General features: G+C 40.9%; 1 protein-coding gene across 1 annotated transcript; it reads left to right on the top strand.

Moving 5' to 3' along the window:
- The first annotated feature begins 5,018 nt into the window (after positions 1-5,018).
- lamtor1 (late endosomal/lysosomal adaptor, MAPK and MTOR activator 1) lies at positions 5,019-21,315 on the top strand. The gene is made up of 5 exons (XM_034168196.1): positions 5,019-5,260; positions 9,497-9,642; positions 10,828-10,905; positions 16,079-16,202; positions 20,820-21,315. Exons 1-5 carry the CDS (start codon positions 5,219-5,221, stop codon positions 20,910-20,912), a joined length of 483 nt encoding a protein of 160 aa, XP_034024087.1. The 5' UTR covers positions 5,019-5,218; the 3' UTR covers positions 20,913-21,315.
- Positions 21,316-22,474: the final 1,159 nt, after the last annotated feature.

Raw genomic sequence — 22,474 nt, forward strand, 5'->3', positions numbered from 1 at the left:
ATAAGTATTTCAACACCTGTGAAAATCAATGTTAATATTTGGTGCAGTAGCCTTTGTTTGCAATTACAGAGGTCAAATGTTTCCTGTAGTTTCTCACCAGGTTTGCACACACTGCAGCAGGGATTTTGGCCCATTCCTCCACACAGATCTTCTCTAGATCAGCCAGGTTACTGGGCTGTCGCTGAGAAACACGGAGTTTGAGCTCCCTCCAAAGATTTTCTATTGGGTTTAGGTCTGGAGACTTGCTAGGCCACTCCAGAACCTTGATATGCTTCTTACGGAGCCCCTCCTTGGTTATCCTGGCTGTGTGCTTCGGGTCATTGTCATGTTGGAAGACCCATCCACGACCCATCTTCAATGCTCTAACTGAGGGAAGGAGGTTGTTCCCCAAAATCTCACAATACATGACCCCGGTCATCGTCTCCTTAATACAGTGCAGTCGTTCTGTCCCATGTGCAGAAAAACACCCCCAAAGTGTGATGCTTCCACCCCCATGCTTCACAGTAGGGACGGTGTTTTTGGGATGGTTCTCAGCATTCTTCTTCCTCCAAACACGGCGAGTGGAATTAAGACCAAAAAGTTCCATTTTGGTCTCATCTGACCACATAACTTTCACCCATGACTCCTCTGGATCATCCAAATGGTCATGGGCAAACTTAAGACAGGCCTGGACATGTGCTGATTTAAGCAGGGGAACCTTCCGTGCCATGCATAATTTTAACCCATGATGTCTTAGTGTATTACCCACAGTAACCTTGGAAACAGTGGTGCCAGCTCTCTTCAGGTCATTGACCAGCTCCTCCCGTGCAGTTCTGGGCTGATTCCTCACCTTTCTTAGGATCATTGATATGCCACGAGGTGGGATCTTGCATGGAGCCGCAGTCCGAGGGAGATTGACAGCCATGTTTAGCTTCTTCCATTTTCTAATAATTGCTCCAACAGTTGATCTTTTTTCCACCAAGCTGCTTGGCAATTGCCCCGTAGCCCTTTCCAGCCTTGTGGAGGTCTACAGTTTTGTTTCTGGTGTCTTTGGGCAGCTCTTTGGTCTTAGCCATGTTAGTAGTTGGAGTTTTACTGATTGTGTAGGGGGGGACAGGTGTCTTTATGCAGCTAATGACCTCAAATAGGTGCTTCTAATTTGGAATAAGTGGAGTGGAGGTGGACTTTTTAGAGGCGGACTAACAGGTCTTTGAGGGCCAAAATTTTTGCTGATTGGCAGGTGTTCAAATACTTATTTGCAGCAGTAACATGCAAAAAAATTATTTAAAAAATCATACATTGTGATTTCCGGATTTTTTTTTTTTTTTAGATTATATCTCTCACAGTGGAGGTGAAAATTTCAGACCCCTCCATGATTTCTAAGTGGGAAAACTTACAAAATCGCAGGGTGTTCAAATACTTATTTTCCTCACTGTATCTCAGCGACAGATATCTGAAGCTTTTGTACAACAATCATTTACACATAAATTCAGCATTATTTCATAATAAAAGGTGGGGGATTGATTAGAGCGCCACGGCAGCACGTATGAATCTGATGTGGTGCTGCGCACATCATTTCGGCGCATGAACAGTGATTCACCAATTACCGCCTGGTTTCTGCTTAAAACTGCCTCATTTCTGCCCAAAACTGACTTTAAAATTATTTAAGAGGTTTTACTTTGTCATCTGTTGGTTATTAATCATATTATGAGGTCTGTTAGAAAAGTATCGGACCTTTTTATTTTTTGCAAAAACTATATGGATTTGAATCATGTGTGATTGCATCAGCCAAACTTGAACCTTCGTGCGCATGCGTGAGTTTTTTCACGCCTGTCGGTTGCGTCATTCGCCTGTGAGCACACCTTGTGGGAGGAGTGGTCCAGCCCCCTCGTCGGATTTTCATTGTCAGGAAATTGGCTGATCGACTGCTGCTTTGCTTCATCAAAATTAGTGTGATAGACAGCCAAGTGGAAACCATTTGGAAAATTCAGATGGCTTTCGGTGAAGATCTTATGGGGATCACACAGATTAAGAACAATTACAACTGGATTTAAGACGGCCCACAGCGGCTGAGGGCGCGCCCCGCACCGAGTGGCGATCGACAGGCTCAAACGACCAGATCATTTCCAAAGTGAACGCTTTGTTGATCCGGGACGTCGTCTGACTACCAGAGAAATGGCAAGACAGCTGGACATAGCACTTTTTCAACACATTCCACTGTTACAGGAGTTTTTGTAATGGAAAGAGGAGCGGAGAAATTTGCCACGGAGCCGCTCATGGCGCGGCACAAAAGCAAATTTCTCTGCACGTCTTTTCATGCCGAAAAAGTGCTGATGTCAAACTCTTCTGCCATTTCTGTGGTAGTCAGACGATGTCCCGGATCAACAAAGCGTTTAGTTTGGAAATGAACGGCACATTCCACTGTTACAGGAGTTTTTTGTCATGAAAAGACGTGCGGAGGAATTCGCGCGTCAGGACGGAGGCGCAGGGCACAGAACAAAAAGCAACGCCATGATGAAGCCTCACAGGACATGTTGTGGCATGTCCAGCTCGTCCACAATTTCTCGGATAGTCACACGACTGAAAAGCCACCGAAAGCCGTCTGAATTTTCCGAATGGTGCAAGAGCTGGGCATGTTAGGGCTTGTCCTGTGAGACCAACATGGAGTTGCTTTTGTCCCGCGCCATGAGCGGCTCCGTGGCAAATTTCTCCGCTCCTCTTTCCATTACAAAAACTCCTGTAACAGTGGAATGTGCCGAAAAAGTGCCATGTCCAGCTGTCTTGCCATTTCTCTGGTAGTCAGACGACGTCCCGGATCAACAAAGTGTTCACTTTGGAAATGATCTGGTCATTTGAGCCTGTCGATCGCCACTCGGTGCGCGGCACGCCCTCAGCCACTGTGGGCCGTCTTTAATCCAGTTGTAATTGTCCTTAATCTGTGTGATCCCCATAAGATCTTCACCGAAAGCCATCTGAATTTTCCAAATGGTTTCCACCTGGCTGTCTCTCACACTTTCTGAAAATTTTTTTGATGAAGCAAAGCGGCAGTCGATCAGCCAATTTCCTGACAATGAAAATCCGACGAGGGGGCTGGACCACTCCTCCCACAAGGCGTGCTCACAGGCGAATGACGCAACCGACAGGCGTAAAAAAACTCACGCATGCGCATGAAGATTCAAGCTTGGCTGATGCAATCACACATGATTCAAATCCATATAGTTTTTGAAAAAAATAAAAAGGTCCGTTACTTTTCTAACAGACCTCGTATTCCCTTTGATCACTTCGGGTGTAGAGAATCAAATGTCACAGCACGTGATATGTCTGTTTTTTGGGGGGTGGGGAGGGGGGGGCACTCAGAGGGGAGTAATTCAGTGTAGACCCGCCACTGACACCCCTACCCATATGGAAAAAAAATAGAAAAAACTACAAGAAGTTACATCGGTTACAGTAATAAACTTTATATTTGACATGTGTTGTGCTTATAAGTGTCAGTTTGATATTACACATATCTACTAAGGATTCTGTATGTGGAGTTGTCATATATTGTTCTTTTAAGTTCCCAATTTATATAAGTCACATATTGTACAAATTTACTAAGGATCTGGTTTGGCTGTCACATGCATTACTTACAAGTTCCAGATAGAACAGATACAAACTTTATAAAATTTATGTATATCTTTTCCATATGGGTACTGCCACACTGATGCATCAGACCGGAGTTTCCATGGCACCACCTCAGTAAGGGCCCCTTCACACATAGTGCGAATTTGGTCAAATGATGCATGAAGTGCGCTTGAAGCAGGAATCATATGCAATACATGTGAAATCGTAGCTGCCTCCAATGCCTCATACACCTGTTGCTGCAACTATATGCTCACACTAGCGGCTGAAGACAGAGTGTGCACTGTGAGAGCACATCAAACCCTCTCATGGCAGGTGTTGGCCAAATTCCAGGTGACGCACATGAGCATCTAACAGCGCTTGATGTTCCAATCATAATGAAAGTGATACCACATTATGTGTCTGATGATAATGATTCCAAAAAGGTATAGTTTGGACTATCTGTGACTGAATGTTCTGGAATTATGGGGTAAAAACAGCAAGAATGGTGACAAAGGTCAGTTTCAGTTTGTACAGTGGTCAAAAGTTAAAGTTTCTCCAGTTTGGTAAAACGTAGTGCAAATTATTGGTTGAACTAATAGGATTAACAAATGGAATAGTTCTGACTGTGTTGAATGTTTGGTCTCCAAAGTAAAGGTCAAATAATGTTGACGTCCATTGGATTCTATGACATATGACATGTTACCCCGTAACATCATAACTAAGCATGACACATGGTGCAAACTATTCCTTTTTAAAACCCCATTATCTCAACCAATAATTTTCATCATGTTTTACCATAATTGGAGCAACTTTAACTTCTGACCCCTGTACAAACTGAAACTGACCTTTGTCGCCATGCTTGCTGTTTTTACCCCATAACTCCATAACATTCAGTCACAGATAGTCCAAACTATACCTTTTTGGAATCTTTGTGATCAGACACATAATGTGGTATAGCTTTCAATATGATTGGAACTTTTTTTTGGACCCCTATGCAGTTCTTCAATTGACCCTTACTTGGCCCCCTATTGAAAATTCAAATGGCTAGTGTTATTTTTCTAAAATATGTACCAAAAGATATACACAGTCAAACTTTGGTGCTTGTAGCCGGATTTGAAGGATTCCTCTGCAAATATTGTGTTATCTGCTGCACTATAAATCGTTTGATGATGGTAATGTGAAGGGTGGAGCTCACTGACGAGCGCACAACGTGCTCAAACTTTCGGTTATTATAACTTTCTATAACCATCCAGTAGGTGGCAGACACATTACATAGGCAAAGCAACGTTGCTTTTGGGATCGATGTGGGAGATCAAAGTTAACCACCAACAAAGTTGTTCAGTCTGATTATCTGTTCTTTTTTTTTTTAAGTTTGCTGATACAATATTATACCATTTGCGCAAACTCCGCCCCTCCCACGTCACGTGATGAGGGTGAGGTTGACTTCACAAATAGCGAAGTGTTGTTGTCATGTGATAGCTCGTTTGTCGAGCTGCTCTTGGAGTACTTTTATACTTTAAATGAAGCGAAAATAAAAGCGAGCAGCAGAGAAACTGTATGCGTTTTGGAGAGGACAAACACGGCTCGTGTGAGGTGGAAAACAGGAGTTGTGTAGCCGGAGCCGCCGGACGCTGCCATGGGCTGCTGTTACAGCAGTGAGAGCGACACCGCGGAGGAGGTACCTAGCTAGCTAACTGACCACCACAACAAGCGCTTTAGTCTAAAAACAACTTTCAGATCACATAATTTGTCCTGAAACTTCAGTGGCTATAGTGTATTTAATAACCTAACCAAGGAGTTTATGCACAGTCTATTTTTAAAAAGTCCATAAAGCTTTAGGCTGCTGCTTAGGCCTTTAGCAAGATGTTTAGTTAGCACAGATTGAACTCTGAGGGCAAGTACATTTTATTTGATGATAACGTGTGGCTTCGGTGTGGGCTTTGACTTGTACGATAATATTGTAGTTTTATGTATTTATTAAATAAATAAATTGTTGGCCCAAACAAAACAGGAACAGCCTCCAACACAAAACGGAACTCTTTTAGACATGATCCGTATGTTAATGTCATGTGACCTGCCAGGTTTATTCAGCCAAACTGCTATTTTTAGCTTACAGGATAAATCAGGTTCTTATTCGTCTTTGTATTTGTTTATTCGGCCAACAGTGAAAATCATACAAACAGTACATGTAGATATGATCACATTAAAAACTCGATAAACAGGATGTCACATGAAAGAGAAAAAAAAACCCTGCTTATTTCCAATGTGGTCCTTATTAATTTTGGCTGAAGGAGTACTGTGGAGGGAATACTTCTGTGTTGCCCAGCGATGATCTATTTGTCATACTGAAACTGAATAAAATTTTTGTCAGTAGCGGCACAGTGGTTTGGTGGAGTTTCCATATTTTCGCCTTGTTCGCTTTAGCTTCCTTCTACTTCCAAAGACATATAAGTTAGGTGAATTAAAAACTTTAAATTGACTGTAGGTGTGTGTTAATGTCCGTCTGTCAGTGTTCACCCTGCAGTGGACTGGCAGCCCATCAGGGATTATAACCTTACATCTCACTCACTGTACTGTAATGGGGTCCAGCCCCCCGTGATAAGCCTGTGTAGAACATGAGTGAATGTTTATAATCCCCACGATACAGGATTTTTTTTTTAAAGACTGATAACATTTTTTTATATTTCATTGCTCTAAAATCTGATATGCCAGTATATCAAACAAAATTTTTTTAGGGTTTTTTTTTCTCTCCCCAGAAAGTCATAGGGTAAACAAAGATTTCTCTGAACATTTGTTTTTTGTCATCTTTTGTAATGAGTTGTAGTTTCCAAATATCTACAGTGGTCATTGTTTGGTGTTACCAAACATTTTGAAAGGTCTCCTAGGAAAAGTTTTGTAGAGGTTTATAAATGGGCTGCAGGAAGAGGAAAACTGGATCATGTGACGTGTTTTGAAATGCACTCATGAAAAGGGCAGAAAAGTATTGAGTGATTGAGAAGTGGCCCAATCTCAGATGTTGAAATTGCCAATTGTAAACGCAATGGTGCTGATAAATAGTCGGGTAAACTTTTTTTTGTTTTTGTTTTTCAGTTAACTAACAGAATAGTAGTTGTCAGTTATTTTGATAAGTGACATTTTGAAAATGTCAACATTTGTGTGCTAGGTTTTTAAAATGTGAAGAATGCATTTCTCAATCTTTGGTCAAATATGTTTGAATTTTAAATAGTTGCTTGATGAAAAACAAAAATCAGTTGCTTTCACTTGGCTATGTGGGGGAAATAAGTTTATATGCTAATTTAATATTTTCTGCAATTTGTATTTTTTAGTAATGTATTTTAAAAGTAATAACAGATTAATGATTACTTTGAGTCCAAGTCAGACGGGTATGTCGTACACAATCATGTTATTATATTTGAAGACAGTCCTTTTTAGGGATGGGTATCGATAAGATTTTATCAATTTCAATACCATTATTGATTCTGCTTATCGATCCGATTCCTTATTGATACCTCTTGAATTTTCTGTGTACTAAAAGTAGGCTTTACAGGTTTTCTTTGTCAACAACATTTTATTGAGTCTTAACGTAAATAAATATGAAAATGGTCACTGAATCCTTAAACTCTGGGCATAAATATAAATAAACAAAATCTGTAGTTTTTGTCAAAAGCATTTCCTGTCAGACATTATTGGCATGAATGTCACTCCATACATCTGAGCTGAGCTCTTGCAGCTGTGCTGTGCTGCACGTCAGGATGTAATTCATGGAGAGTGCAGGATAGGGCTGCAACAAATGATTATTTGGCTCATCGATTAATCTGATGGGGTTTCGACACGATTAATCGGATTAGCAGGGAATTTTTTAAAAATGTGCCAGGGAAACAATTTTTCTGTCCTTCCATCACTTTATTTAACAACAGAACATTATTTGAAAACTTAAAATACTTGAAAATCAACAAATCGTCAAATGTCCCTTGGCTGTTGAAATATAAAATAATAAAGAATAAAAGTTTATAACAAAAATAATTATTTCAAATGACTTTTTTTCTTTATTTATTTTTTAATTTTATTTTTTTTTTTATTTAATATTTCATTCATTTAAAAGAAAAAAACAGAATAGCAGAAATAACAAAACTTTACAAACCCTTGAATGAAAAGGAGCAGATTGGAAGAACAAGATCTTATATTTTCTGCCCCTTTTTTACAATACAATCTTACAATATCAAGCATCATTAATCAACATAATTTAACAGATTACATTTCTGTGACTTTGTCACATGCCACCGACTTATTTCATAATTTTAACCATTATTTATAAGATTACATTGCTTTATCAAAGTGCTGAGTTGCCATAAAACAACATTGAAACATATAAATGTTATAAAATATATGGTGAAAAAAAGAGGTATTTTTGTTGCTGCAAATGAGCGATTAGCATAACCAGTTAACCATAAAACCTAAATCAAAAACTGTAGCCTGACTCTGTCTGTATAACTTGTAAACTGTGGTCATTTCACAATGACACGTGACTCATGTCTCTTTCTCTAAAATTGTATTGTAGCATTATTAGTTATTATTACTATTATTATTAATATATAAATAAAGATAAATAAAAATATTATAATTTGTAATACATTTGACTCTTTTACGACAACAAACGCTGAGCCATTAATTATTATACAGATAACAAATGCACAAACATGCTGAAATTCCAGCAGCTTAATGCTAACTTTAACATTGAAACACCATAGACATGCTAACATGTTAGCATCGGCGTTAGCATAAAATACATCTGTCAACTGTTTCAGAAGACTAACAGGTCAGATTAACATAAAAAATGTAAATATTCCTCAGACATATGCTCTTTAGGGTTTTAGTGGAGAAAAATTAAGATAAAGCGAAATAAAACAAATGAAACCAACGAAGCAGCAGCTCGAAGCACTCCTTCATTGGTTCAAGATTCAAAGCAAAGCTCGGTTGATTATATGGAAGAAAGGAAACATTTGCGGTAAAACAGTTATTTAGCAACTAATCGATGACTAATTTAGTTGACAACTATTTTAATAATTGATTTTAATCGATTAATTCGATTAGTTGTTTCAGCTCTAGTGCAGGATGTCTCGTTTTGGGAGGAATAAACGTTTTAGTCGATTGTAGTTTATTGTCTGTATTACAACGTTTGGAAAGAGGTGTCATTTTATTTAAAGCGGTGATTTGCTTTGAAGTTATAAATTCCAACCGGACTCTGTCTCGGCAGAGAGCAGTGCAGCGTTTGGAGCTGTGCGAATGGAATGGAGGACAATTCTCGTTTCTTGACTGCAACAAGACAAGAGTCCCAGTTAGTGATGTTAATCCACACAAAAGTGACTCATGATTAACATATTTTAATGGCTTTGAGAGGGGATAAGAATCGGACTTGCCCCTGCTGAAGAGTGGCAAAGCAATGAACCAACGAAGCAGTGGTTCGAAGCACTGCTTCATTGGCTCAACTTTCAAGTGGAGTCGCGCTGCAGAAGCGGTTAATTACAGACCCGCTGCAGGGTCTGCAATCAACATAGAGAAATGATTATTTTCCCGACAAACACCCTAAAAAACAACGGCCGCTCCGAAGGGCCGTTAAGGCAATCATTAAGCAAAAAGGCCATTGATGCCAGTGGATCGAATCATTTCTTAATGATACCCGAAAAGAACCTGTTCTTGATACCCAACCCTAGTCCTTTTACTGTCAGCACCCAATCAACTAACTATGTATGTGATACATTATCTCATTCTTGCATTTCATTGTCTGAACTGTTGGTTTTAAAGCTCTAGGTCGACACAATTTCTCTTATTTGTACTGTGTTGAAAAATGTATTGAATAAAAATGTGTTGCATCTTCAACATGCGCTGTTAATATGCTGATTGACCTGTGTTTCAGAACAATGATGAACGTAAGCCGCTGATCCCACACCCAAATCCAGTCAGCAAACCCCCAAATGGGACAGAATGGATCACAAGCAATGTCCCCTCAGCACGTACAGATGAACAGGCCCTCTTTACGTCCATTCTCACCAAGACTGCACAGTATGCTAGCTTCACATTCTGTTTATTATACTCAACAAAAATATAAACGCAACACTTTTGGTTTTGCTCCCATTTTGTATGAGATGAACTCAAAGATCTAAAACTTGTTCCACATACACAATATCACCATTTCCCTCAAATATTGTTCACAAACCAGTCTAAATCTGTGATAGTGAGCACTTCTCCTTTGCTGAGATAATCCATCCCACCTCACAGGTGTGCCATATCAAGATGCTGATTAGACACCATGATTAGTGCACAGGTGTGCCTTAGACTGCCCACAATAAAAGGCCACTCTGAAAGGTGCAGTTCTGTTTTATTGGGGGGGGGGGGGGATACCAGTCAGTATCTGGTGTGACCACCATTTGCCTCATGCAGTGCAACACATCTCCTTCGCATCATCCGTGAAGAGAACACCTCTCCAACGTGCCAAACGCCAGCGAATTTGAGCATTTGCCCACTCAAGTCGGTTACGACGACGAATTGGAGTCAGGTCAAGACCCCGATGAGGACGACAAGCATGCAGATGAGCTTCGCAGAGACAGTTTCTGACAGTTTGTGCAGAAATTCTTTGGTTATGCAAACCGATTGTTTCAGCAGCTGTCCGGGCTGGTCTCAGACGATCTTGGAGGTGAACATGCTGGATGTGGAGGTCCTGGGCTGGTGTGGTTACATGTGGTCTGCGGTTGTGAGGCTGGTTGGATGTACTGCCAAATTCTCTGAAACGACTTTGGAGACGGCTTATGGTAGAGAAATGAACATTCAATACACGAGCAACAGCTCTGGTTGACACGCTCCCTCAAATCTTGCGACATCTGTGGCATTGTGCTGTGTGATAAAACTGCACCTTTCAGAGTGGCCTTTTATTGTGGGCAGTCTAAGGCACACCTGTGCACTAATCATGGTGTCTAATCAGCATCTTGATATGGCACACCTGTGAGGTGGGATGGATTATCTCAGCAAAGGAGAAGTGCTCACTATCACAGATTTAGACTGGTTTGTGAACAATATTTGAGGGAAATGGTGATATTGTGTATGTGGAAAAAGTTTTAGATCTATGAGTTCATCTCATACAAAATGGGAGCAAAAGCAAAAGTGTTGCGTTTATATTTTTGTTGAGTGTAAATTAGGTCTTTTTTGTTCTTGTTGTTTTCTTGATACTTTAAATGCTTTGGCCTTGTGCAGGAACATCATTGATGTCTCAGCTGCTGATTCTGTCATGATGGAGCAACATGAATACATGGACAAAGCACGTCAGTACAGGTGTGTGTCTGAGTGACCATTTGACATTTTATTTCTATTACAGTGCTTGTCACTTACTGAAGGCTGTTGTTCTGTTTCCTGGTTTACGGTTCTGTTTCCTGGTTTACGGTCTGTTTATATCTATGAGAAGTGTCTATATACCTGTTTTCATACAATTTTAGACATAAGTTTAGGTTCACCTAGACTTACAAACATTCAAACTCAGATGGCATCGGAAAATTTTAGAAAGTCACAGTTCGGTTCATGTTTGTGTTTAGATGTCATGGTTTGGTATGAGGTTTCTACATACAGTGGCTTTAATCTCAGAGTTGCCGTCAGACACTTCAGCATTGTGAGACAAAATAAATAATGAAAAATTAAAGTTTACATTAACATTTATGAATTGATTACATATCTTGTCATTTGCATTGATGAGTTCACTGTGCAGTGCATTGTTTTGTTTTTTGTGACACATTGTGCCAGACTCCATTCTGTATTTTGCCTATTTTAGGTTTGTGTTTTGCATAAATGACGGCATCTCATAAAATCTCAGTCTTTACAAATTTGAAATCATTGTACAGTGTGTGTATTTGGAGGCCATCTAATCTGTGAAATTTTACAGTAAGTCAAATAAAATCTCATCTTCTGTCATAAGTTGGTGACATTTTCAGTCTAAACTCAAATGCGGTCTGATGTCATCTGGAGAGAGTGATTCAACAAGTGTGTGTTTGGGTGGGTGGGTGGGGGGGGTTGGGCACAGTTAAACCCATGTGTGTTGCTAGGTGACACCACACTCATGTTGCACTTAGACACTTTTCAACTGACAGGTCGAATGTGATCGCCTGCTGTCTACTATCGTATCGTACGCGAATAGCGCTGCCTTTTCTAAGTGTCCAGTGAGCGGTGTTTGATGTTCGTGTGTGGTACCTGGAACTTGGCCGACAGCTGCCGAAAGGGGGATCGAATGAGCACGTGCAGGGCATTCGCAGTCTTTCGGCTGCTTGTATGTGCAAATGGTTGTGGCGACAGGTGTACGAGGCATTTGAGGCGGCTCCTGATTTTTATATGAATGCATGCAATTCCACCTTTGTGTGCTAGTCGGCTTCAGTCGTGTTATGTGTGAAGGGGCCTTTAATGGCGCGCTGTATCAGCATCGCCTGAGGCTCTCCACCAAAGCGAACATCATCATCACTCATCTTCAACTGCTTTTCTGGGTTCAGGTCACGGGGGCAAGCAGGGGACCCCAGACTTCCCTTTCCAGGGCCACATTGACCACCTCTGACTGGGGGATCCCGAGGCGTTCCCAGGCCAGTGTGGAGATATAATCTCTCCACCTAGTCCTGGGTCTTCTCCGGGGTCTCCTCCCAGATGGACGTGCCTGGAACACATCCCTTGGGAGGTGCTCGTGGGGCATCTTTACCAGATGCCCGAACCACCTCAGCTGGCTCCTTTCAACACGAAGGAGCAGCGACTCTACTCCGAGCTCCCCACAGTTGACTGAACTTCTCACCCTATCTCTAAGGGAGATGCCAGCCACCCTTCTGAGGAAGCCCATTTTGGCCACTTGTACCCGCGATCTAGTTCTTTCGGTCATGACCCAACACTCATGACCATAGGTGAGAGTAGGAATGAGGATTGACCAGTAGATTGAGAGCTTCGCCTTTTCGGTCAGCTCTCTTTTTGTCCCAACAGTACGGTAGAGCGAACGCAATACTGCCCCTGCTGTGCCGATTCTCCGGCCAGTCTCACGCTCCATCATCCCCTCAGACCCCGAGGTACTTGAACTCCTTCACTTGGAGCAAGGCCGTATTCCCTACCCAGAGTAGGCAATCCATTGGTTTCCTGCTGAGAACCATAGCCTCAAATTTAGAGGTGCTTATCTTCAGCCGCTTCACACTTGGCTGTGAACCGATCCAGTGAGTGTTGGAGGTCATTGGCCGATGAAGCCAACAAGACCACATCATCTGCAAAAAGCAGTTATGAAACTCTGAGCCCACCAAACTGGAAACTTTCCTCCCCCCGACTACGCCTCGATATCCTGTCCATGAATATCACAAACAGGATTGGTGACAAGGTGTAGCCCTGGGGAGGCCAACCTCCACCGGAAACGAGTCTGACTTACTGCCGTGCGCCCGAACACAGCTCTCACTTTGCAAGTACAGAGATTGGATGGCCCTGAGAAGGCACCCCTCACACCATACTTCCACAGCACGTCCACAGTATCTCCCAGGGTACCGGATCATACACCTTCTCCAAGTCCACAAAAGCCATGTAGACTGGATGGGCATACAACTCCTGGCAATAATTATGGAATCACCGGCCTTGGAGGATGTTTATTCAGTTGTTTAATTCTGTAGAAAAAAAAGCAGATCACAGACATGACACAAAACTAAAGTCATTTCAAATGGCAACTTTGTGGCTTTAAGAAACACTATAAGAAATCAGGAAAAATAATTGTGGCAGTCAGTAACGGTTACTTTTTTAGACCAAGCAGAGGGAAAAAAATATGGAATCACTCAATTCTGAGGAAAAAATTATGGAACCACCCTGTAAATTTTCATCCCCAAAACTAACACCTGCATCAAATCAGATCTGCTCGTTAGTCCGCATCTAAAAAGGAGTGATCACACCTTGGAGAGCTGTTGCACCAAGTGGACTGACATGAATCATGGCTCCAACATGAGAGATGTCAATTGAAACAAAGGAGAGGATTATCAAACTCTTAAGAGGGTAAATCATCACGCAATGTTGCAAAAGATGTTGGTTATTCACAGTCAGCTGTGTCTAAACTCTGGCCCAAATACAAACAACATGGGAAGGTTGTTAAAGGCAAACATACTGGTAGACCAAGGAAGACATCAAATTGTCAAGACAGAAAACTTAAAGCAATATGTCTCAAAAATCGAAAATGCACAACAAAACAAATGAACGAATGGGAGGAAACTGGAGTCAACGTCTGTGACCGAACTGTAAGAAACCGCCTAAAGGAAATGGGATTCATATACAGAAAAGCTAAACGAAAGCCACCATTAACACCTAAACAGAAAAAACCAAGGTTACAATGGGCTAAGGAAAAGCAATTGTGGACTGTGGATGACTGGATGAAAGTCATATTCAGTGATGAATCTCGAATCTGCATTGGGCAAGGTGATGATGCTGGAACTTTTGTTTGGTGCCGTTCCAATGAGATTTATAAAGATGACTGCCTGAAGAGAACATGTAAATTTCCACAGTCATTGATGATATGGGGCTGCATGTCAGGTAAAGGCACTGGGGAGATGGCTGTCATTACATCATCAATAAATGCACAAGTTTACGTTGATATTTTGGACACTTTTCTTATCCCATCAATTGAAAGGATGTTTGAGGATGATGAAATCATTTTTCAAGATGATAATGCATATTGCCATAGAGCAAAAACTGTGAAAACATTCCTTGCAAAAAGACACATAGGGTCAATGTCATGGCCTGCAAATAGTCTGGATCTTAATCCAATTGTAAATCTTTGGAAGTTGAAGAAAATGGTCCATGACAAGGCTCCAACCTGCAAAGCTGATCTGGCAACAGCAATCTGAGAAAGTTGGAGCCAGATTGATGAAGAGTACTGTTTGTTACTCATTAAGTCCATGCCTCAGAGACTGCAAGCTGTTATAAAAGCCAGAGGTGGTGCAACAAAATACTAGTGATGTGTTGGAGCGTTCTTTTGTTTTTCATGATTCCATAATTTTTTCCTCAGAATTGAGTGATTCCATATTTTTTTTCCCTCTGCTTGGTCTAAAAAAGTAACCGTTACTGACTGCCACAATTTTTTTTTTTTTCCTGATTTTCTTAGTGTTTCTTAAAGCCAGAAAGTTGCCATTTGAAATGACTTTAGTTTTGTGTCATGTCTGTGATCTGCTTTTTTTCTACAAAATTAAACAACTGAATGAACATCCTCCGAGGCCGGTGATTCCATAATTTTTGCCAGGGGTTGTACTCCCAGGCACCATCCAGGGTCCTTGTGAGAGTGAAGAGCTGGTCGGTTGTTCCTCGACCAGGACGGAACCCGCATTGTTCCTCTTCAATCAGAGGTTCGACTATTGGCCGAACCCTCCTTTCCAGCACCCTGGAGTAGACTTTATCAGGGGGGCCGAGTAGTGTGTGCCCCTGTAGTTGGCACACACTCTCTGGTCCCTCTTTTTAAATATGGGGACCACCACCCCAGTCTCCTTAGGCACTGTGCCAGACCTCAACACAATGTTGAAAAGACATCTCATCCAAGACAATCCCTTCACACCCAGAGCCTTCAGCATTTCTGAACGGATCTCATCAACCCCCAGGGCCTTGCGACTGCGGAGTTGTTTGACCTCAGTGACTTCCACCAGGGAAATTGATGAAAATCCTCAATCAGTTTCCAGCTCTGCCCCTACTATAGCGGGTGCTCCAGTCTGACGCAGGAGTTACTCAAAGTGTTCCTTCCAGCGCCGGATTGCATCCTCAGTTGAGGTCAGCAGAGTCCCATCCTTACTGTATACAGCTTGGATGGTTCCCTGTTTTCCCCTCCTGAGGTGCCTCACGGTCCGCCAGAAGCACATTCGTGTTGACCGAAAGTCCTTCTCCGTGGTTGCTCTGAAGTCCTCCCACACCCTCTGCTTTGCCTCCCCCACAGCAGAGGCTGCTGCCCTTCAGGCCTGTCGGTACCTTGCAACTGCCTTTGGAGTCCTCTGAGATAACATATCCCGGAAGGACCCCTTCTTCAATCGGACGGCGTCCCTCACCACCGGTGTCCACCACGGTGTTCCAGGGTTGCTGCCCCTTGAGGCTCCTAAGACCTTCAAGCCACAGCTCCCCGTTGCAGCTTCAGTAATGGAAGCTTTGAACATTGCCCATTCTTTTTCAATGCCCCCAACCTCCACAGAGATGCTAGAGAAGCTCTGCCGGAGGTGTGAGTTGAAGGTCTGTCGGACAGTGGGCTCCTCCAGGAGCCCAAAGAGAACATTATTACTCTAAAATCAGCGTTAAACAAATGTTTACATTTCATCACTCGTACAAAGGCTGTAATTTTCAAGGCTAACTGCTCTATCCACATCTAGTTATCTCAGTCATACATGCTGATTGAATCAGTGTTTCTCATGACACAGCAGGAGGTCTGAGGTCGTGTTCTGGACATGGTTAGTTGAAATTCATTCCAACCTTCTTTTGTTTTTCCCCTCAGCACAAAGCTAGCTGTGTTGAGCAACAGTTTGCCTCAGAAAAAGGCCCTCACTCTCCCCTCCCTCACCAGCCAGCCCCACCAAGTGCTTGCAAGTGATCTGGTACCATACTCAGATGTTCAACAGGTAATCAGTCATACACATCAGCATAGAGGAATTTCTGAAATGCATGTGCTGCTTTCTTTTGTAATGGAGAATACTTGGAAAATGGAAGACTTAGGGATTCAGTTTAGCAAGTATTACCTTAGAAACAGTTCAGTATAAATTCTATACTTTTTTATGATTCAGTTCAGTTAATTTGATAGTTCCAAAAAATAACTGTGATGGAAAATGAATTGTAAAAAAAAAAAAAAAAAGTTTAAAATGTAAGCCGTTCACACGGTATGCAATCACTTTACAGCACACAAGTATGGCATCAATGTTTTGCAGAGTAGCTGCACATTATGATAGCAGAAGGCAGAGTTCAGAGCATGTGAGCAAGAAAAGTTAAGTCCACCATAAGTTACATACGATGTAATACAGCTGTGCTATGAACACATCAGTGTGTTGGAGATGAGCTTGAAGAGTTTCAGCCAGCATTTAAAAGGTGCCAGGTGAACGCAAGAATTAAGGGCACAGAATTTACCAAAGTTGGCAGACATCAAAAGCTTGTGATGCTGGGACTGTAATTTTTTTTTCCTTAACAGTAAATAAAATGTGAATAAATTAAAGTAAAATTGAACACTTTATTTTCTATGACTTTGATGCTTATATTTCTGGCACTCAGTTAAACTCCATTCATTTTAATGTGACAGATTATTTACACAAAAGTTCACTAAAGTCTTTAGTGGAACATACAGTACATGAGTGAGGGAAGCCACCAAGACTTGAGACAACTCTGAAGGAACCTCTGTGGCTGTAACTGTACAAACAGTGCACAGTACTGCAAATGGCTGTAATTGCAAAATGGTGAATGTGATGTTGCGACCTGCAAAAGCACATGTTGATTGTGTAATTTCAACTCTATTGTTGTGTCGTACAGAGGCAGCATAAAAAAGTGTCATTGCCCAAATACTTGTGGGCCTATCTATTTCCCTATCAAACCTTGATATTCAAAACTATGAAAGACTTTTTTAAAACATTTTAGATACTGTGTTAATGTATGAAGTAAATTAGTGGTATTGCTGTGTGTAGAAAGTTTCACTTTGCAAATCTTTTTTTTTTTTTTTCTTCTTCTAGGATACTGGAATAGTTTGTAAATCCTGGGTTGTTTAGTGGGTGGTCTTTTAATAATCTGAGATCAAATTAAAGCAGTTGGGGGTATTTTTGTTACATGTTACAGAGATCTTGAACAAGCTGTGTCAAACCTAAATGATGTTTTCAGCAAGAGATTAGTATTAAAAACCCTCAGCTGTGGAGATATAAATGTCAAGGGGAAAAAAAACCCCAATAATCAGTTTTCCAAAATATGACCCCCTTAAAATTATGTTACTGTTGGCAACACTGAAATTTAGACTCTTTAATTTTCCAATCTGCTCCTTGCAATTTAAAATCTCAGTGTAAAAATATGTACATATCAGTGATTCATACTGGGTTTTTTTTCTGCAGGTTTACGTGTCATTCTACTTAGGGGTCTGACTGTAAAACAGAGCTGTTGGGTTCTTCAGTGTAGCAGTTGATGTGGTTGTCTATCTCAAAAGATTTACCATCATAATATACAGTGAGGAAAATAAGTATTTGAACACCCAGCAGTTTTGCAAGTTCTCCCACTTAGAAATCATGGAGGGGTCTGAAATTTTCATCATAGGTGCATGTCCACTGTGAGACATAATCTAGAAAAAATCCGGAAATCACAATGTATGATTTTTTTTTTATTTTTTTTAAATAATTTATTTGTATGTTACTGCTGCAAATAAGTATTTGAACACCTACCAACCAGCAATCTGGCTCACACAGACCTGTTAATTTTTCTTTAAGAAGCCCTCTTATTCTGCACTCTTTACCTGTATTAATTGCACCTGTTTGAACTTGTTACCTGTATAAAAGACACCTGTTCACACACTCAATCAATCACACTCCAACCTGTCCACCATAGCCAAGACCAAAGAGCTGTCTAAGGACACCGTTGACAAAACTGTAGACCTGCACAAGGCTGGGATGGACTACAGGACAACAGGCAAGCAGCTTGGTAAAAGACAACAACTCTATTAGAAAGTAGAAGAAACACAAGATGAATGTCAATCTCCCTCGCTCTGGGATTCCATGCAAGATCTCAATTTGTGGGGTAAGGATGATTCTGAGAAAGCTCAGAACTACACAGGAGGACCTGGTCAATGACCTGAAGAGAGCTGGGACCACAGTCACAAAGATTACATTAGTAACACATGATGCTGTCATGGTTTAAAATCCTGCATGGCAGCAAGGTCCCCCTGCTCAAGCCAACACATGTCCAGGCCCGTTTGAAGTTCACCAGTGACCAGCATGGAAGCATGGGGGTAGAAACATCATACTCTGGGTGTGCTCTTCTGCAAAGGGGACAGGACGACTGTACCGTATTGAAGGGAGGATGGATGGGGTCATGTATTGCGAGATTTTGGCAAACAACCTCCTTCCCTCAGTAAGAGCATTGAAGATGGGTCATGGCTGGGTCTTCCAGCATGACAATGACCCCCAAACACACAGCCAGGGCAACTAAGGAGAGGCTCCGTAAGAACCATTTCAAGGTCCTGGAGTGGCCGAGCCAGTCTCCAGACCTGAACTCAATAAAAAATCTTTGGAGGGAGCCGAAACTCCAAACCTGAAAGATTTAGAGAAGATCTGTATGGAGGAGTGGACCAAAATCCCTGCTGTAGTGTATGTAAACCTGGTGAAAAACTACAGGAAACGTTTGACCTCTGTAACTGCAAACAACGGCTACTGTACCAAATATTAACATTGATTTTCACAGGTGTTCAAATACTTTTTTGCAGCAGTAACATACAAATAAATTATATATATATATATATAAAAAAAAAACTACATTGTGATTTGCGGATTTTTTTTTTTTTTTAAGATTATGTCTCTCACAGTGGACATGCACCTAAGATGAAAATTTCAGACCCCTCCGTGATTTCTAAGTGGGAGAACTTGCAAAACCGCAGGGTGTTCAAATACTTATTTTCCTCACTGTATGACGTACAGTAGTGTTCAGAATAATAATAGGGCTATGTGAGTAAAAAGATTGATCCAGGTTGTGAGTATATTTCTTATTGTTACATGGGAAACAAGGTACCAGTAGATTCAGTAGATTCTCACAAATCCAACAAGACCAAGCATTCATGATATGCACACTCTTAATGGTATGAAATTGGGCTATTAGTAAAAAAAAAGTAGAAAAGGGGGTGTTCACAATAATAGTAGTGTGGCATTCAGTCAGTGAGTTTGTCAGTTTTGTGGAACAAACAGGTGTGAATCAGGTGTCCCCTATTTAAGGATGAAGCCAGCACCTGTTGAACATGCTTTTCTCTTTGAAAGCCTGAGGAAAATGAGACGTTCAAGACATTGTTCAGAAGAACAGCGTAGTTTGATTAAAAAGTTGATTGGAGAGGGGAAAACATGTATGCAGGTGCAAAAAATTATAGGCTGTTCATCTACAATGGTCTCCAATGCTTTAAAATGGACAAAAAAAAAAAAAAACAGACGCATGGAAGAAAATGGAAAACAACCATCAAAATGGATAGAAGAATAACCAGAATGGCAAAGGCTCACCCATTGATCAGCTCCAGGATGATCAAAGACAGTCTGGAGTTACCTGTAAGTGCTGTGACAGTTAGAAGACGCCTGTGTGAAGCTAATTTATTTGCAAGAATCCCCCGCAAAGTCCCTCTGTTAAATAAAAGACGTGCAGAAGAGGTTACAATTTGCCAAAGAACACATCAACTGGCCTAAAGAGAAATGGAGGAATATTTTGTGGAGAGTAAAACTGTTCTTTTTAGGTCCAAGGGCCGCAGACAGTTTGTGAGACGACCCCCAAACTCTGAATTCAAGCCACAGTTCACAGTGAAGACAGTGAAGCATGGTGGTGCAAGCATCATGATATGGGCATGTTTCTCCTACTGTGGTGTTGGGGTCTATATATCGCATACCAGGTATCATGGATCAGTTTGGATATGTCAAAATACTTGAAGAGGTCATGTTGCCTTATGCTGAAGAGGACATGCCCTTGAAATGGGTGTTTAAACAAGACAATGACCCCAAGCACACTAGTAAACGAGCAAAATCTTGGTTCCAAACCAACAAAATTAATGCCTCGCAGATGTGAAGAAATCATGAAAAACTGTGGTTATACAACTAAATACTAGTTTAGTGATTCACAGGATTGCTAAAAAAGCAGTTTGAACATAAAAGTTTTGAGTTTGTAGCATCAACAGCAGATGCTACTATTATTGTGAACACCCCCTTTTCTACTTTTTTTACTAATAGCCCAATTTCATAGCCTTAAGAGTGTGCATATCATGAATGCTTGGTCTTGTTGGATTTGTGAGAATCTACTGAATCTACTGGTACCTTGTTTCCCATGTAACAATAAGAAATATACTCAAAACCTGGATTAATCTTTTATTCACATAGCACTACTATTATTCTGAACACTACTGTACGTATACAGCTAATAGGGCAGGTCGGAGGGTAATATCAGTCTGTCGGCGTGATGACGGATTTCTCATTGTTACTGCTTTTCTCGTTCTTTGTGATTGCTATTTGGAACTTTTTTCCTTTTTGTTGTAGGTGGCAAAGATAGCGGCTTACGCTTACAGTGCAATCTCTCAAATCAAGGTGGATGCTAAAGAAGAACTGGTGGTGCAGTTTGCTATTCCCTGATGACTGTGGGACTCTGGCCTACTTGTTGTTGCTCCCATCCAGCTCTCTGTGACACACCCACATCCTCGCCTTCCAGCCCCAAATCAAAGTATCTTGGTCCGTGTGCTTCTTAGCCATGCCTCTATGATAAAGACAGTTCAGGATTACAACTCAAATTGCACCTGATGTTGTTACTACTGCTGTTGACTTTTATTGTTTCTGTTATCATTTAACTAAATGTGTAATGTTCTTCTTGTGTATGTGTGGAAAATTTAATTCAAAGTTAGTGAAAAATTAAATTTTTGGTCAAGAATCACAAGGGCCAATGGAAGATACTGTGCTTGGCTTACTACTGTCACATTTACAAAAAACAAGGCCTCCTCTCTAAAGGCTGGAGCGCATCATGGATCCAGCTGGGGAAAAATCATCTATGCTTCTCTATCCCACAAATGGTTCAAAGCTATTGTCACAGCTACCATGTTTTTAAGATTGTTTTATTTTTTGTAGAGCGAGTGCAAGTTATTCATTATTGTCATTTGCTTTAGTTCTGTAAAGGCATGTAGTGTGTGTCCACCCAGATGCACAAAGCTCTTGGTATGTCAGCTTCAGTGATCAAGAGCAGTGAGGTTGAAAGGCAGCATTTAATAATTCCTTTCCTTCATTCAGCAGCAAAAATGGCAGAATTGTTGGGAGTAGCATGAGAACACTGTATGTGTAGATGTCTGCTATATGTGAGATTGTGCCTGGGAACTGTCAAGTACCGTTCAGAAAGCGATATCTTACACCAAAAGACAAATAATCAAGCTAACATGAATAAATTTGGGTTACATTTTGCAGTAGTAACAATGAAACAGAGTTGGTTTCTGCTGGTGGATGAGAACGCAAACGAGAGATTTTGCTGAAATGCAATTTTCTTTGGGCATGTGCACCTGGGTTTAAAGATGTTAACAAATCTTTTTCTTTTTTTTTAAGTTTAAGATGTCAAATCATTGTATTCATATCAGGTTTGTCATATAACATACAGTGGAGGCACATGGGGATGAAGAAGATATGGAAGGTGCAGAAATGGTTATTCATGCCTTTGTACAGAATTTTATGTTGGAATATACAAAGACGATTATCTAAAGTTCAATTTGTAGCCGGCTTATCAAGACTGGCTGTGATCTTAACTTTTTATAAGACACTTTAAAGTATGTCACCTTTTAGATGAAGCTAAAAATGCAGATATGATCGAATTAATCACATTACCATATTTTTCGGACCGGAAGTCACCAGAGTATACGTAGCTTCTGTCAAAAATTGCATCATGTATAGGGGGAAAAAACACCTATATGATACTGGAGTATAAGTTGCATTTGTTTTTGAAACATTTCGTAACATCTGCAGAAAACACAGCCACACATTAGCCTAAATAACAGGCTAAATATTTTTGATGATTCTAGTTTCCACTTAACTGAAAAATGTACCACACAGTGATTCTTTTTTTGTTTGTTTGGTTGGTTTTTTTTTTATGCAAGTTGCCAGCCCTCCCAAACTACCTAAATAAAATAAATATAACTATGACTTGTCCAGAAAATACGGTA

The sequence above is a fragment of the Thalassophryne amazonica genome, chromosome 4, assembly GCF_902500255.1.
Source record: "Thalassophryne amazonica chromosome 4, fThaAma1.1, whole genome shotgun sequence".
Taxonomy (NCBI): Eukaryota; Metazoa; Chordata; class Actinopteri; order Batrachoidiformes; family Batrachoididae; genus Thalassophryne; species Thalassophryne amazonica.

Bases quoted from the DNA above. Each gene is read 5' to 3' on its own strand.
- lamtor1 (XM_034168196.1), top strand. From the start codon at position 5,219: ATGGGCTGCTGTTACAGCAGTGAGAGCGACACCGCGGAGGAG. The intron at 5,261-9,496 runs GTACCTAGCTAG...CCTGTGTTTCAG, and splicing joins AGAGCGACACCGCGGAGGAG to AACAATGATGAACGTAAGCC. The intron at 16,203-20,819 runs GTAATCAGTCAT...TTTTTGTTGTAG, and splicing joins CATACTCAGATGTTCAACAG to GTGGCAAAGATAGCGGCTTA.